At 48.2% G+C, this 14,917-nt stretch overlaps 1 protein-coding gene across 1 annotated transcript; it reads right to left on the bottom strand.

Moving 5' to 3' along the window:
* Nucleotides 1-6,118: 6,118 nt before the first annotated feature.
* On the bottom strand, nucleotides 6,119-7,039 carry LOC135997024 (olfactory receptor 14C36-like). The gene is made up of 3 exons (XM_065649390.1): nucleotides 6,757-7,039; nucleotides 6,444-6,697; nucleotides 6,119-6,301 (listed from the first exon to the last, which is right to left on the bottom strand). The coding sequence occupies exons 1-3, from the start codon at nucleotides 7,037-7,039 to the stop codon at nucleotides 6,119-6,121; spliced, it is 720 nt and encodes a 239-aa protein (XP_065505462.1).
* Nucleotides 7,040-14,917: the final 7,878 nt, after the last annotated feature.

The following is a 14,917-nucleotide window of genomic DNA, read 5'->3' as shown; positions in this document are numbered from 1 at the left end:
AGTAAAAGCTGCCACCAATGACCTTCAGTTTCCATGAGGCATAACTATGCAAAAAATGTTTTAGACAGAAAGGAAATTATAAAATTGCCAAGGTTTGATTGCAGGGCGACAATAAACTGTGGCAGATGCTTTCTGTTAACCCCCTCTCCGTCGCAGCAGCCCCACCCCACCTCTCCCGCTAAGGAGAGGCAATAGGAGGAAAAGAGAGACAGACTTGCAAGTTGGAAAAATGTTAAAAATGTTTTAGTAATGCTAATAATAAAATAGAGAAAATAATACAAAATATACAAAACCAATCTTGAATTCCCCAGCAAAGCTCAGAACTGCTCCAGTAACTGCAGGGCAGGCACCCAGAAGTCCTTGGTTGGACTCTGCAGCAAACTGGAACTGGATTCAAGGATGCAGGGTCTGTCACTAGGTCTCAGATTTGCAAGGACGGCAGGCAGGGTCCTTCCCAGATGTCGGCCATAGTTGAAGAGGGACGAGCTCCACTGTCTGACAATAAGTATCCAGTGCCATGTCCAGAAGACCCAGTGTCTCTGAAGTCCATGTCTGGGACTGGACACTGCCACAGAGGACTCGCTGGAGAAAAGAGTCCCTCAGAAGCCACAGCTTGAACCTGGGCGGAGGGTCCCAAGGCACATGCATTGGCACCACATGCCCCTGTCCCTGTAGATGCATCCCACCCCAATTTTATGATCACTTGCCATTGCAAACAGTCAGTGCACAACATCCCTCAGAGGTCAGCGTATTAAAACAAGACAAAACAAAGCAAGGAGGACAACAATACCAACAGTGTTTGAAGCTTAAATTTGAAATAGGACATTTCCTTCACTCTACATCTTTCATTCTACTTCTTTGTTGCCTCATTTTTTTCAAATGTTCTCAACATCTCCATCATACCTACATGACTACAGCACTAAGAAAGATAATTCTTGTGTCTTACACAGAGCCCAGGGCTCCAAAAAAATCTCTCTTCCCATAATTTTCCATGACACCTCTAACTCATGGCACAGAGTGAGTCATGCTTGAAGGTTCTTACCACTCTTGCCTGATGAAGGAAAGCAGGGTAAAAAGCTTCAGTGAAATGCTTTCTTTTTGGATGATCAAATTTGCACTAATCTTATCAGATCTGTGTCATCTGTCTTTCTATGTAAGTATATGGAAAAATCTATGTTTAAGTATAGGTAAATCTATAGAAAATAATGGAATCATGGAATCATAGAATCATGTAGAATGGGAAAGACCTTTTAGGTCATCACATCCAGCCATAAGCTAACAACTACCAGCCCCCTACTAAACCATGTCCCTAAGCGCCACACCTCGCGTCTTTTAAACACCTCCAGGGATGGTGACTCAGCCACTTCCCTGTAAAGCCTGTTCCAAAGCCTGACAACCCTTTCATGCAGTTAGAAACTTTTCTTTTTCATAGCTAGCATGGTCATTGCTTGGATTTATTCTGAGAACAAGAAGATAACACCCTGGGACAGAATTAATGTTTTTGTTCAAGTAACTTGCCAGTGTCGTTGAGCTGGAACAAAGAGAATGTAAGAACTTATTGTTATCTTAGTTGCTGTCTGGGAGCCAAGGTCTTTTCTGAATTCTCTGGCTGCAGGTGCAAGGCAGCAGGGCAGGGAGGCATAGATGAGACAGACCTTGACTGACATCCACACTGATCAATAAGAATATTCCATGACATTAGCGTCATGCTTCATATTTAAGGAGAGTTGGAGTTTTCCAGCTAGAGGGGACAGAGAGGGACATGCAGATTCATTCTTGTTCTGCTCCATTCCAGTGGATTTCCATTTGAGAATTCTTTTAGTTTCGCCTTTTGCCATTCTGCTGCTTTGCAGAGGCTTCTGGGTCTTTCTGCCTTATTCTCTCTTCTCTCTCCGGGATTGGCTGTTCAGAACAAGGGTGTCTCTTCCTGGGACTGGCTGCTCAGTGTGAATGGACTTTGTGAGGAATTGCATTGAGTATCTTTTACTTCAAATTCTATTTTATATACATTATTAAAGCAGTGGGATATTGCTATTATTTTGTTATTTTTTTAAACTGCCTTTATTTCAATCCATGAGTTTCTCACTTCTCCTTTGAATGTCTCCCCTAGTTGGTGGCAGGGGCACAGAAGGAGTGAGTGAGTGGCTGTCATAGTTATATTCCTAGTTTGGGTTAAACCACAATACCCAGTTCCCTCAGCCACTCCCCATCAGACTTGTTCTCCAGACCCTTCACCAGCTCCATTGCCCTTCTCTGAACTCTCTCCAGCACCTCAAGGTCTTTCTTGTAGTAATGGACCCAAAACTGAACACAGGATTTGAGGTGCCACCTCACCAGTGCCCAGTACAGGGAGATGGTCACTGCCCTGTTCCTGCTGGCTACACTCTTTGTGGGTTATCACCATATTCTTCAAGGACGGGCACCTTTTCCAGGTGGAGTAGGCCCAGGAGGTAGTGAAGAAGGGCTCCACTGTGGTTGGAGTAAGAGGGAAGGGTATTTTTGTTCTTGGTGTGGAAAACCAGTCTGTGGCAAAACTTCAGGATGAAAGAACTGTACGGATGATCTGTGCTCTGGATAACAATGTCTGCATGGCTTTTGCAGGGCTGACAGCTGATGCCAGAATAGTTATAAACAGAGCTCATATGGAGTGTCAAAGCCACAGACTGACAGTGGAGGTTCCTGTCACTGTAGAGTACATGACTCCTTACATTGCTAATCTGAAACAGAGATACACACAAAGCAGCAGTGGCAGACCTTTCAGTAACTCTGCACTTATAGTGGGATTTGACTTTGATGGAACCCCCCAGGCTGTACCAGACTAATCCGTCTGGTACATACCATGCTTGGATGGCTAATGCCATTGTCAGAGGAGCCAAATATGTGCATGAATTTTTGGAGAAAAACTATACTGATGAAGCCATTGAAACAGATGATCTCACTATCAAACTTGTCATCAAGGCGCTTCTTGAGGTGGTGCAGTCTGGTGGGAAGAACATGGAGCTGGTGGTTATGAGGTGAAAGCAGCTGCTGAAGATCCTGAACCCTGAAGAAACTGAGAAATAAGCTGCTGAAAATGAAAAAGATAAGGAAGAAAATGAAAAGAAAAAACAGAAGAAAACACCATGAGGAAGGAAATTTAACTGCTTAGTTGCTTCTTTTTAATTCAAGTGATGGGTTATTCTGCATAGACATGTGGGCATTCCACAAACACCTCACCACTCTGTGATTCTGTGATACAAGCCAGAATGCTGTTGGCCTTCTTGGACACGAGGGCACACTGCTGGGTCATGTTCATTCACTGTCAACCAACATCCCCAGGTCCTTTTCCATGGGTGACAAGTGGTGTCCCTCAGGGGTCTGTACTGGGATAAGTACTGTTTAATATCTTCATCAATGACATAGACAGAGGGATCAAGTGAACCTTCAGCAAGTTTGCAGATGACACCAAGCTGGGTGGTGCATTTGTCACACCTGAGGGATGGGATGCCATCCACAGGGACCTGAAAAAGCTCAAGAAGTGGGTCTACGTGAACCTCATGATGTTCAACAAGGCCGAGTGCAAGGTCTTGCACCAGGGTTAGTGCAACCTCTGGTATCAATCTAGGCTGGAGGATGAAGGGATTGAGAGCAGCCCTGTGGAGAAGGGCTTGGGGGTGCTGGTGGATGATTGGACATGAGTCGGCAATGTGCACTCGCAGCCCAGAAAGCCAATCGTATATTGGATTGCATCAAAAGGACCATGGCCAGCAGGTCAAAGGAGGTGATTCTACCCCTCTGCCCCGCTCTGGTGAGACCCCACCTGGAGTACTGTGTCCAGCTCTGGAGTCCTCAGCACAGGAAAGACATGGACCTGTTGGAGAGAGGCCAGAGTTGGCCACCAAAATGATCTGAGGGCTGGAACAGCTATGTTGTGAAGACAGGCTGAGTTGGGGTTGTTCAGCCTTGAGAAGCGAAGGCTCCAAGGAGACTTTGTTGTGGCCTTTCTGTACTTAAAAGGGGCCTATAAGAAAGATGAGGACAAACTTTTTAGCTGGACCTGTTACAATAGGACAAGGTGTGATGGTTTTAAACTAGAAGAGGGGAGATTCAGGCCAGACAGAAGGAAGAAATTTTTTACAATGAAAGTGGTGAAACTCTGGCTCAGGTTACCCAGAGAGGTGGTAGATGCCCCATCCCAGCCCAGGCTGGACAGGGCTCTGAACATCCTGATCTAGTTGAAGATCTCCCTGCTCATGGCAGCAGGGGTTGGACTGGATGACTTTCAAAGGTCCCCTCCAAAACAAACTATTCTGTGATTGTATGATTCTAGTAAGAGTGACAGAGAGTTTGGGGAGCATTAAGTTGTAAGGAAAGAGCAGATCTCCCATCTAGTTGGGCCTGTAAAAGGATTCAAAGGGAAGGTGAGGGCCTGCAATAGCTTTCAGCCCTGCCACATTCCATGTGAGAGCAGAGGCTGGATGTTTACAATTGCGGAGCCTGGCCCTCATAAGCAGGGCAGAGAATGAGGGGACCGTGAAGAGGCTAGGCTAGTGCAGTCTGCCATCATTGTTCAGCCCGTGAAACAGCTTCCAAGGGAATGTGAGGGCCAGCAAGAGCTTTCAGACACCGCATGTTCTGTGTGGGAGCAATCGCTGGACATTTACAATTTTTTCAGCTATGCATTGGTGAGTGTGACTGAGAGTGTAGGGACTGTCAGGTGGCTGGGTGAGCACAGTGTTCCAGTGTTGGTGGGGCTGTGAAAGGCCTGCCAAGTGGAGGTGAGGGCCAGAAACAGCTTTAAGTCCTGGCACCTTCTGCGGTGGGAGCTTGGCTCTGGCAAGAGTGACAGAGAGTGAGGGGACTGTGAAGTGGATAGGCAAGCACAGATTCCCAGTGTTGACTGACTTGTGAAAGAGTTTCCAACGGAAGGTGAGGACCAGCAACCAACAACACGTGCCAGGACTGAAAGTTTTTGCTGGTCCTCACCTTGCCTTGGAAGCCCGTTTTCACAGGCCTACTAACACTGTGACTCTGCACTTCCCTAGCAATTTCATGGTCCTCTCACATGCTGAAAGCCCTCAAAGGAGCCTAGGTCTCATTTTGGCAAATGCATCACAATCATGTGTTTGTCCTCCACACTCCTCTCCTTTTCAAAATTCACTTTCAAAAGCTCTTGTCAGACGAAGAAGTGTTTCTTGAAGATTATCACACTTGTCTTCAAGCCTGCCTTGATACCATCTTTCACCAGCTGGTTCCTCAGCCTGAAAATAAAGGGAGTCATCTAAAGCTGTGTTGAGAAGGGGCACTGCCTTGTTGTAGGAATGTGGTGACTGGAAGGCTGGACACACATGAAGATGCAGCTACCGTAGTCCAGGATGACAATGGTGAAATCAGAGGAGCAAGCAGAGAATGTCTTGTGCCATGAAGAAGCTGAGAACAACATCCCAACTCTCCTTAAATATGAAGCATGATGCTAATGGGATGGAATACTCTTATTGATCAGTCTGGATGTCAGTCAAGGTCTACCTCATCTATGTCCCCCTTCCTCAATGCCTGAAACCTGGGGGCGGAGCACTCAGAACATCCTTGGCTCTCAGACCAGATCAATTAAAAACATTAACTCTGTACTAGGGTGTTATCTCTTGTCAAACTAAATCCAAATAATGAGCATGCTAGCTATGAAAAAGAACAGTTTCTAATTGAATGAAGAAAATTAACTCATTTTCAGTCAAACCAGCACAATTTTATATTCTATTTCTATTACAAATATATATATTTACTAGTAGGGTATTAGTATTTTGTTATTTTATTAAACTGTGTTTATCTCAATCCAAGTTTCTCCCTTCCCTTTCAATTCTCTCCCCTGTTTAGCGGGGGGGAAGGTGGGCAGGGGGGTGAGGGAGCAGCTATCATGGTTCTATTTCTAGCTCAGGTTAAACCACAACAGATATATTAAGGTAGTTCCTCAGAAAAAAGAAAAACATGATGGATGTCAAGAAGATGTGGGATGAATAATAATATTTATTGCAATTAATATTATCACACATATAAAAAATAAACGTAAAATAAACAAAATAACACAAGAATGTCCCGGCTTTTCCTGAGATACCCTCAGAGTCATATAAAGATAGTGGATACTTTAATGATGTTGATGTAACATGTATTCAAACAGTTTCTTCAGGGCATCTTTGATCTCCTGGTTCCTCATGCTGTAGATGAGGGGGTTCACTGCTGGAGGCACCACCGAATACAGAACTGAAACCACCAGCTCCAGGGATGGGGAGGAGATTGAGGGGGGCACAGGTAGGCAAACATTAAAGTGCTGACAAACAGAGAGAACATGGCCAGGTGAGGGAGGCACGTGAAAAAGGCTTTGTGCCATCCCTGCTCAGAGGGGATCCTCAGTATGGCACATAGGACACCACAATGAGAGCAAAACACCCAAATGCCAAACAGGCACTAACCACAAGAAGGTAAATTTCGCTCAGGTAGGCATCTGAGCAAGAAAGATTGAGGATCTGGGGGACTTCACAGAAGAACTGGTTCACAGCATTGCCCTTGCAGAGTGGCAGTGAAAATGTATTGACAGTGTGCAGAACAGCATAGGGAAAAACACTGACCCAGGCAGCTACTGCCATTTTGGAACAAGCTCTACCTCCCAGGAGGGTCCCGTAGTGCAGGGGTTTGCTGATGGCAACATAGCGGTCATAGGCCATGACTATGAGAAGATACAACTGTGCTGAAATGAAAAAATAACCAGAAAGACTTGGGCAGCACATCCCAAGTAGGAGATGGCCCTGGTGCCCCACAGGGAATTGGCCATGGCTTTGGGGACAGTGATGGTGACTGATCCCAGGTTGAGGAGAGAGAGGTTGAGGAGGAAGAAGTACATGGGGGTGTGGAGGTGGTCATCACAGGCTATGGTGGTGATGATGAGGCCATTGCCCAGGAGGGCAGCCAGGTAGATGCCCAGGAAGAGCCGGAAATGCAAGAGCTGCAGCTCCCATATGTCTGTGATTGCCAGGAGGATGAACAGGGTGATGGAGCTGCTGTTGGACATTTTCTGTCTCTATGCATGGGGACTGTCCATGGAGGAAGAGATATAAATAAGTTAGGTAATAAAAGAAGGTGCAAGGACAGGAAGAAATGGATAGCTCTGCATGGTAGGACCCACAGGACTTGTCTTTGAATGGCAACTTTTTACAAACCCGATCCCAGAAGTTTCCATGATAAGAACAAGGTGAGAAAAGACAGGAGAGGAAAAAGGGAGAAATGCCACAGAGCTGCTGCAGATGGAGCCAGGAGACAGACAGACAGCTGGGTGCTTGGTAATTTCTCTTTCTAAGGAGTGAGGCTGCAAAAAGATCATCCATGGCCTTAAGAGAAGAGGTAGGAGAGGAGACCAGGGGTCTGCTCCATGTTCGGTGTCTGCACTGCAGGAGATGGCAGACAGGTGCCCGAATCACTCTTCCTATGTCATTTCTTGACAGTAGATCCTTGTTCATCCCTGCCCATGTCTCTGCTGCTTGGAGCTGTCCCTGCTGGATTCTGTTATCTATGTCCTAGGTCTTGTCCCTGACAATGCTCATACTGCCAAACTCAGCTGCTGTGTGCTCAGCTCGGTGTATGCAGGGGCTCTGGAGCAGCTCTGACAAGTCCTAGTAACAACTGGGGTCTCAGGGCCTTTTCCAAAGCAGAGAAATAAAATGCCATCTCCCATTTCCCAGCCAGCCAACCAAGAGTGGAAAACTGAAAGCACAGACTCCTTGCCTTTCAGGTCTTGCTGTCTTGATGTCGTTCTTCAGATGGACACTCTGCATTTTCTGTGGGGCTGATCTGGAGCTCTGAGCAGCCCTCACCCACACAGCAGCCTCCCAACATCAGAAGAACCCTTCCTGCCTTGCCAATGGTCACTCCCTCCACCCCAAGCTTCTCCCCACAGAACCATGGGGTTCTCCTCAGGCAGGCTGAGTGCTGACCCTGGCAGGCAGCAGAGTCCCTGCCCCAGCACACAGCCCTGCTGTGCAGGAACCCTGCTCTGAAGGACAGCCCTGGGTGCAGATTAACATTTACACCCCCAGGTCATCCCTGGGAGAAGGCAGCCATCATGCCTTGTCCCTCTGACAGTGCAGAAGCCAATTCCTGATCGGGATCACATTCTCCTCCTCTACATCAGAGACTGAGGGGTGACCTCATTAATGTTTATAAATATGTAAAAGGTGAGTGTCACGAGGATAGAGCCAGGCTCTTCTCAGCGACAACCAATGATAAGACAGGGGGCAATGGGTATAAATGGGAACACAGGAGATTCCATTTAAATTTGAGAAGGAATTTCTTCATGGTGAGGGTGATGGAGCACTGGAACAGGCTGTCCAGGGAGGTTGTGTAGTCCCCTTCTCTAGAGACATCCAAAACCCATCTGGACATCTTCCTGCGTAACCTCATCTAGGTGTTCCTGCTCTGGCAGGGGAATTGGACTAGATGATCTTTCGAGGTCCCTTCCAATCCCTAACATTCTGTGATTCTGTGATTCTATGATCTCAGAGAGTTGTACTTACATATTTCATAGGCTCTGCAATGTGCCATGATTTGTAGATGCAATGCCCTGCAGCCATAGACTTAGTATCTGTGAAGATGTCTCCTCCAGTGAGCCCTCAGCAGCCTCCCAGTCTGCATTGCCTTTAACCTCTCTCTGCCTGCCTCCTGTCCCCTCGGTGCTGCCGGCAGTGCCCTCAGCCCTGCTGCGCTTTGCAGAGGAGCTGCTCCTGGGCAGAGCTGTCTCACTGCAGCACTGCCTCTCTGCAGCACTGCCACTTGCCATGAGGTCCCTCAGTCCCAGAAGCCCAGCCAAGATCAGCAGCAGAGAAGCAGCCCAAGGCAGCACTTTCTGTGGCCCATCTGGGCACTCTCCAGATGTCCTTGGTGCTCCAGACAAACCTGCTATGAAGCAGACTGAAGTCATCACTGATGTTTCCTTGCTCAGCTGGGGAGAGCCATTTCTGGAAATTGAAAGTACCTTGAAGCATGAATGGGCCCCACTGAGGCCACTACTGACAGAGCCTCCCCAAGGACTCATTAGAGCAGATAATTGGAGGCTGTGATTACATCAGGTAAAGGAAAAGTGCAGGTGGCTCTGAGGCTGAGATCACAGAATCACAGAATCACAGAATGTTAGGGATTGGAAGGGACCTCGAAAGATCATCTAGTCCAATCCCCCTGCCAGAGCAGGAACACCTAGGTGAGGTTACACAGGAAGGCGTCCAGGCGGGTTTTCAATGTCTCCAGAGAAGGAGAATCCACAACCTCCCTGGGCAGCCTGTTCCAGTGTTCTGTCACCCTCACTGAGAAGAAGTTTCTTCTCAAATCTAAGTGGAACCTCTTGTGTTCCAGCTTGAACCCATTACCCCTTGTCTTACTGTTGGTTGTCACCGAGAAGAGCCTGGCTCCATCCTCGTGACACCCACCCTTTATATATTTATAAACATTGATGAGGTCACCCCTCAGTCTCCTCTTCTCCAAGCTAAAGAGACCCAGCTCCCTCAGCCTTTCCTCATAAGGGAGATGCTCCACTCCCTTAATCATCTTTGTGGCCCTGCGCTGGACTCTCTCCAGCAGTTCCCTGTCCTTCTTGAACTGAGGGGCCCAGAACTGGACACAATATTCCAGATGAGGTCTCACCAGGGAAGAGTAGAGGGGAAGGAGAACCTCTCTGGACCTACTAACCACCCCCCTTTTAATACACCCCAGGATGCCTTTGGCCTTCTTGGCCACAAGGGCACAGGTCTGGCTCATGGTCATCCTGCTGTCCACCAGGACCCCCAGGTCCCTTTCCCCTACACTGCTCTCTAATAGGTCATTCCCCAACCTGTACTGGAACCTGGGGTTGTTCCTGCCCAGATGCAAGACTCTACATTTTCCCTTGTTATATTTCATTAAATTTTTCCCCACCCAACTCTCTAGCCTGTCCAGATCTCGCTGGATGGCAGCACAGCCCTCTGGCGTGTCAGCCACTCCTCCCAGCTTGGTGTCATCAGCAAACTTGCTGATAGTACACTCAATTCCCTCATCCAAGTCATTGATGAATATACTGAACAGTATTGGTCCCAGAATTGACCCTTGAGGCACTCCACTAGATACAGGCCTCCAACCAGACTCTGCCCCATTGATCACGACTCTCTGGCTTCTTTCCTTCAGCCAGTTTGCAGTCCACCTCACTACCCGATCATCCAGTCCACACTTCCTCAGTTTTGCCGTGAGGATGCTGTGGGAGACGGTGTCAAATGCTTTGCTGAAGTCAAGGTAGACCACATCCACTGCTCTGCCATCGTCAATCCACCTTGTTACGTCTTCATAAAAGGCTATGAGGTTGGTTCAAACACGACTTCCCCTTGGTGAAGCCATGTTGACTGTCCCTGATGACCCTCTTATCCTTGATATGTCTTAAGATGGCACCAAGGATAAGGTGTTCCATCACTTTCCCAGGGATGGAGGTGAGGCTGACCGGTCTATAGTTGCCCGAGTCCTCCTTCTTGCCCTTTTTGAAAACCGGAGTGACATTTGCTTTCCTCCAGTCCTCAGGCACCTCTCCTGTTTCCCAAGACTTGGCAAAGATGATGGAGAGTGGTCCAGCAATGACTTCAGCCAGCTCCCGCAGCACCTGCGGGTGCATCCCATCTGGACCCACGGATTTATGGATGTCCAGATTGCTTAACTGGTCCCTAATCCAGTCCTCATCAACCAAGGCAAACTCCTCCATTGCCCTGCCTTCCTCTGGGGCCTCAGGGGTACGGGGCTCCTCAGGACAGCCTCCAGCAGAGTAGACAGAGACAAAGAAGGCATTCAGTAATTCTGCCTTCTCTGTATCTTCTGTCACCAGGGCACCCACCCCATTCATCAGTGGGCCTACATTGCCTCTGGTGTTAGTTTTATCTGCCATGTATTTGAAGAAGCTCTTCCTGTTGTCCTTGACCCCTCTTGCCAGGTTTAATTCTAAGGAGGCCTTGGCTTTTGTAGTTGACTCCTTACATCCTCTGACAACAGCCTTATATTCTTCCCAAGTGGCCAGCCCCTCCTTCCATGATTTGTAGACTCTGCTCTTCCACTTGAGTTTGCCGAGCAGTTCCCTGTTTAACCAAGCAGGACTCCTGGCTCCCTCCCTTGACTTCCTACAAGTCAGGATGCTCTGATCTTGAGCTTGGAAGAAGCAGTTCCTGAATGCTAACCACCTATCTTGGGCCCCTTTACCTTCAAGTACCCTTTCCCACGGGATTTCCCCCAGCAATTGCTTGAAAAGGCCAAAGTTTCCTACTGAAGTTCAGGGTTGCGATTCTGCTTGGTATTCTGTTCCTGCCACATGAGATCCTTAACTCCACCACCTCATGGTCGCTGCAGCCAAGACAGCCCTTAACCTTTACCGCTTCAACCAGACCTTCCTTGTTAGCGAGATCCAGCAGCACTCCTGTCGTGGTTTGATGATGGGGAGACAATAAAAAACCGCGGCAGATGTATTTTCCTTAACCCTCTTCCTCCCTCCTGTTTTCTGCCCCCGCCCCCACCCCTTTCTCACTAAGGACAGGCGATTTTGAGAGGAAATGAAAGAAGGACAGAGAGAAGAAAGCTGGAAAATTTGAAAACGTTTTACTAATGCTACTAAATAAACATAGAGAAAAATAAAGCAGTTTATTTAAAAATAAAGAATTTAAAAAATTTAAAATTAAAAAAAATTTAAAAATAAAGAACAAATATTATAGAACCAGTCTTGCAATTCCCAGCAGCTAGTCCAGCAGGATCCTTCAGCCAACTGGAACTAGATTCAGTCTGTCATGAGGCCTCAGCTTCCAGTGATGGCCAGGAGGCCTCAGCTTGCACGGACGGCAGAAAAGAAACAGAGACAAAGCCAAGCAGCAGGAGACCCAGCAGAAGAGAGAGAGAGAGTCCCTCAGGTCCACCTTTTATATCCAGGAAGTCCTGAATGGGATGGAATACTCCAGTTGGTCAATCCACGGTCACCTGACTCAGACCACCTCCTCTCGTTGCTCCCCCCAATGACCCAGGACAGCTCCTCTCCTAGTTGGCTCATCCACCATTTGCATCAGGAAGTTCTCATCAATGCACTGGAGAAACCTCCTGGACTGTGGATGACTGGCTGAGTAGTCATTCCAGCAAACATTAGGGTAGTTAAAATCCCTCATGACAACCAGAACCTTTAAGTGTGAGGCTGCTCTCAGCTGCCTGTAGAGGCCTCATCAACTTCCTCACCCTGATCTGGTGGCCTGTAATAGACTCCCACAACAGTATCAGCCCTTCCAGCCTGCCCCTTAATTCTCACCCACAGACTTTCAACTTGCTCTTCATCTGCCCGTGGACAGTACTCAATACATTGTAGTTGCTCTGTCACATAAAGAGCAAATTCACCACCTCACCTTGCTGGCCTGTCTTTCCTGAGAAGGACGTAGCCATCCATGGCCACATTCCAGTGATGTGAGCTGTCCCACCATGTCTCTGTAATTGTCACCAGATCATAATCTCCTGACACATAGGTTTCTAACTCCTCTTGCTTATTCCACATTGGTGTACAGACATTTCAGGGAGCAAGCTGAGGACACTGATTTCACCCTAGAGTGAAAATCCACCATCAGTTTTGAAGACTGAGGTGAAGAAAGCACTAAACATCACAGTTTTGTCTATGTCCCTCTCAATTAGGTGACCATGCTCATCAAGTAATGGGCCAATGTTATTTCTAGTTTGCCCTCAACTCCTCATGCTGTTATCTTGTGAGACCACACCACAGTCAAGGTGAACCACCTGCACACAGACATTACTGCTGACCAAATGGAGCTTGAATGCAGAGGGGCCTTGAGAAACTCAGGGATCTGACCAACAGAAATCTCTTGAAGTTTACAAGGAGAATTGGCCATTCCAGCCTCAAGAGGAATAACAAACCTACATATCAGGGCCAACTGGGACCTGAGTCTGTGTGACTCTGAATGCTGAGGAGAGACTCTGAGGAGAAGGGCCTGGGAACTACAGGGAAGGCTGTACAAGCCAGTGGTTTACGCTCACCATGAACAAGGCCACCTGCATAGAGGGCTGCATTAGGTTGAACATGTTCACCTGGACAAGGGGAGTTATTATCCCCCTTGACACAGCACTGGTAGGGATCCACACACATGGGTTTGTCCCAGATACCAGCTCCCAGTTTTGATGGAGAGGAGAGGAGCTGGAAAGTGCCCAGAGGAGACCTAGAGTCTGGGGCCTTCAGCAGTTGACCTGTGCAGATGGACTGAGAGACCTGGATTTCTCTGGCCCTTTTGCCCAGTGGCGATGAGGCTCAGGGCATTATAGGAGTAGCCTGATACTGCTTGAAGGGTGGTTTCAGAGATAGTGGAGCTTTTACCAAAATAGCGAAACAGCCTGAGAACGAAAAAATGCCACAAAGTGCAGCTGGGAAGGTTGAGATTGGACATGAGGAGAAACAAATGTCACTGCAAGTGCAGTTCTGTGGTACTTCATTCCCTCTTGTTGCAACCCACAATCCTGGGAGAGATTATACTGTAGTTGTGCTCGTGGTATTGTACAACCCCACATCCCATTGCCCAAAGAAGAGCTCTGAGCAACACATGAGAGACAGGATCTGCCTTCCCAGGGGCTGGGCATCGGGGCTTGGCCCTTTGTCTTAAGTAACACATTCAGGTTACTCAGCATCAGAGCCACATTTCCCTTGCTTTTCCTGAGCTATCATCACTGCCTCCACTTTTCTGCTCTTACCAGACCCCGGGGACAGTTTCTCAATGATGTCCCTCAGTGGGACCCATTAAGATTACAAGAAAGTTTGAAGTTTGCATCCAGCTTTGACTTCTTGAGAGGCTTCTTCAACTTCCTATCACTGTCTGTAGTCTTGGCAACAAACCCGCCAGAGGGGTCATTAAAATGCCTTGGGCTGCTCCTCTGCTGCTGAGCTGGGCTGGGCTCCTGGGACACAGGGAGCTCATGGCAAATGGCAGTGTTGCAGAGAGACAGCTCTGCCCATGAGCAGCTCCTCTGCAAAGCACAGCAGGGCTGAGGGCACTGCCTGCAGCACTGAGGGGAGAGGAACAAGGCAGAGAGAGAGCTTAAATGTGGCCAGGATTGGAAGGATGATTGGGAGCTCACTGGAGAAGAAAACTTTGCAGTCCTTGTCACAGTAAGTCTCTGGGTGTAGGGCAATGCAGCTATAGCTCCTGGAGGCGTCTCCTAAAGCTGGCACAGCCACATCTTATAGGATCTGTAAGGAGTGGGTTCTTGTAAGGCAATTTTGAATTGATGTGAAGTCAGGGTGTGCACCCAGGAGTGTCCAGGGGCTTTGTGCTGGGGCAGGGACTCTGCCACCTGCCCGGAGAGCTCCCCACGATGCTGTGGGGAGAAGCTCTGGCAAAGCAGTGTCCTGCTCTAGAGAGTGTGCTGCCTTGGGTCAGGGCTGCCCAGAGCTCCAGATCACCCCAGGAAATTTCCCAGGGGGCTTTTCAAGAAGCACGTCACGGCAGTAGCTACCTGAAAGGGAAGGATCCTGTCCTTTCAGTCTCCTAATCTGGATTGTTTGGGTGAGCAATTAAGGTCTCAGTTCAGGACAAGTCAGTGAAACCCTGTTTCTCTTGAAGGTGAATAAACCTGCGACTATCAGAAATCAACACACCATGGCTTACGGACAGCATCAGCATCACTTTCCAGCCTCATCAGGGTTGCCTCATCAGCCTGCCCACACAAAGCTGCCCCTGGCCAGTGCCCAGCTGCTGGGAGCAGTCTGCAGGGCAGAGCTGAGCACACAGCAGGTGGGATGGGGTCTGTGACAATGACAGTGAGGAGACCTGATGAGAGAGAAACAGCTCCAGGCAGAGACAGCTACAGGCAGTAGAGCAGAGTGTGTGCCGGAGCTCTCTTTTGGTCCTTCTCTGTAGATGTC

Source organism: Caloenas nicobarica, chromosome 21 (genome assembly GCF_036013445.1).
Source record: "Caloenas nicobarica isolate bCalNic1 chromosome 21, bCalNic1.hap1, whole genome shotgun sequence".
Taxonomy (NCBI): Eukaryota; Metazoa; Chordata; class Aves; order Columbiformes; family Columbidae; genus Caloenas; species Caloenas nicobarica.
Note: the sequence above shows the minus strand (reverse complement) of the source record. Positions and strands in the feature narration are given on the sequence as shown.

Coding starts and splice junctions, on each gene's coding strand:
- LOC135997024 (XM_065649390.1), bottom strand. CDS start 7,039: ATGTCCAACAGCAGCTCCATCACCCTGTTCATCCTCCTGGCAATCACA. Junction 6,698..6,756: donor GGCCATCTCCTACTTGGGAT/GTGCTGCCCAAG, acceptor ATCTTCTCATAG/TCATGGCCTATGACCGCTAT. Junction 6,302..6,443: donor GCGAAATTTACCTTCTTGTG/GTTAGTGCCTGT, acceptor TCTGTTTGTCAG/CACTTTAATGTTTGCCTACC.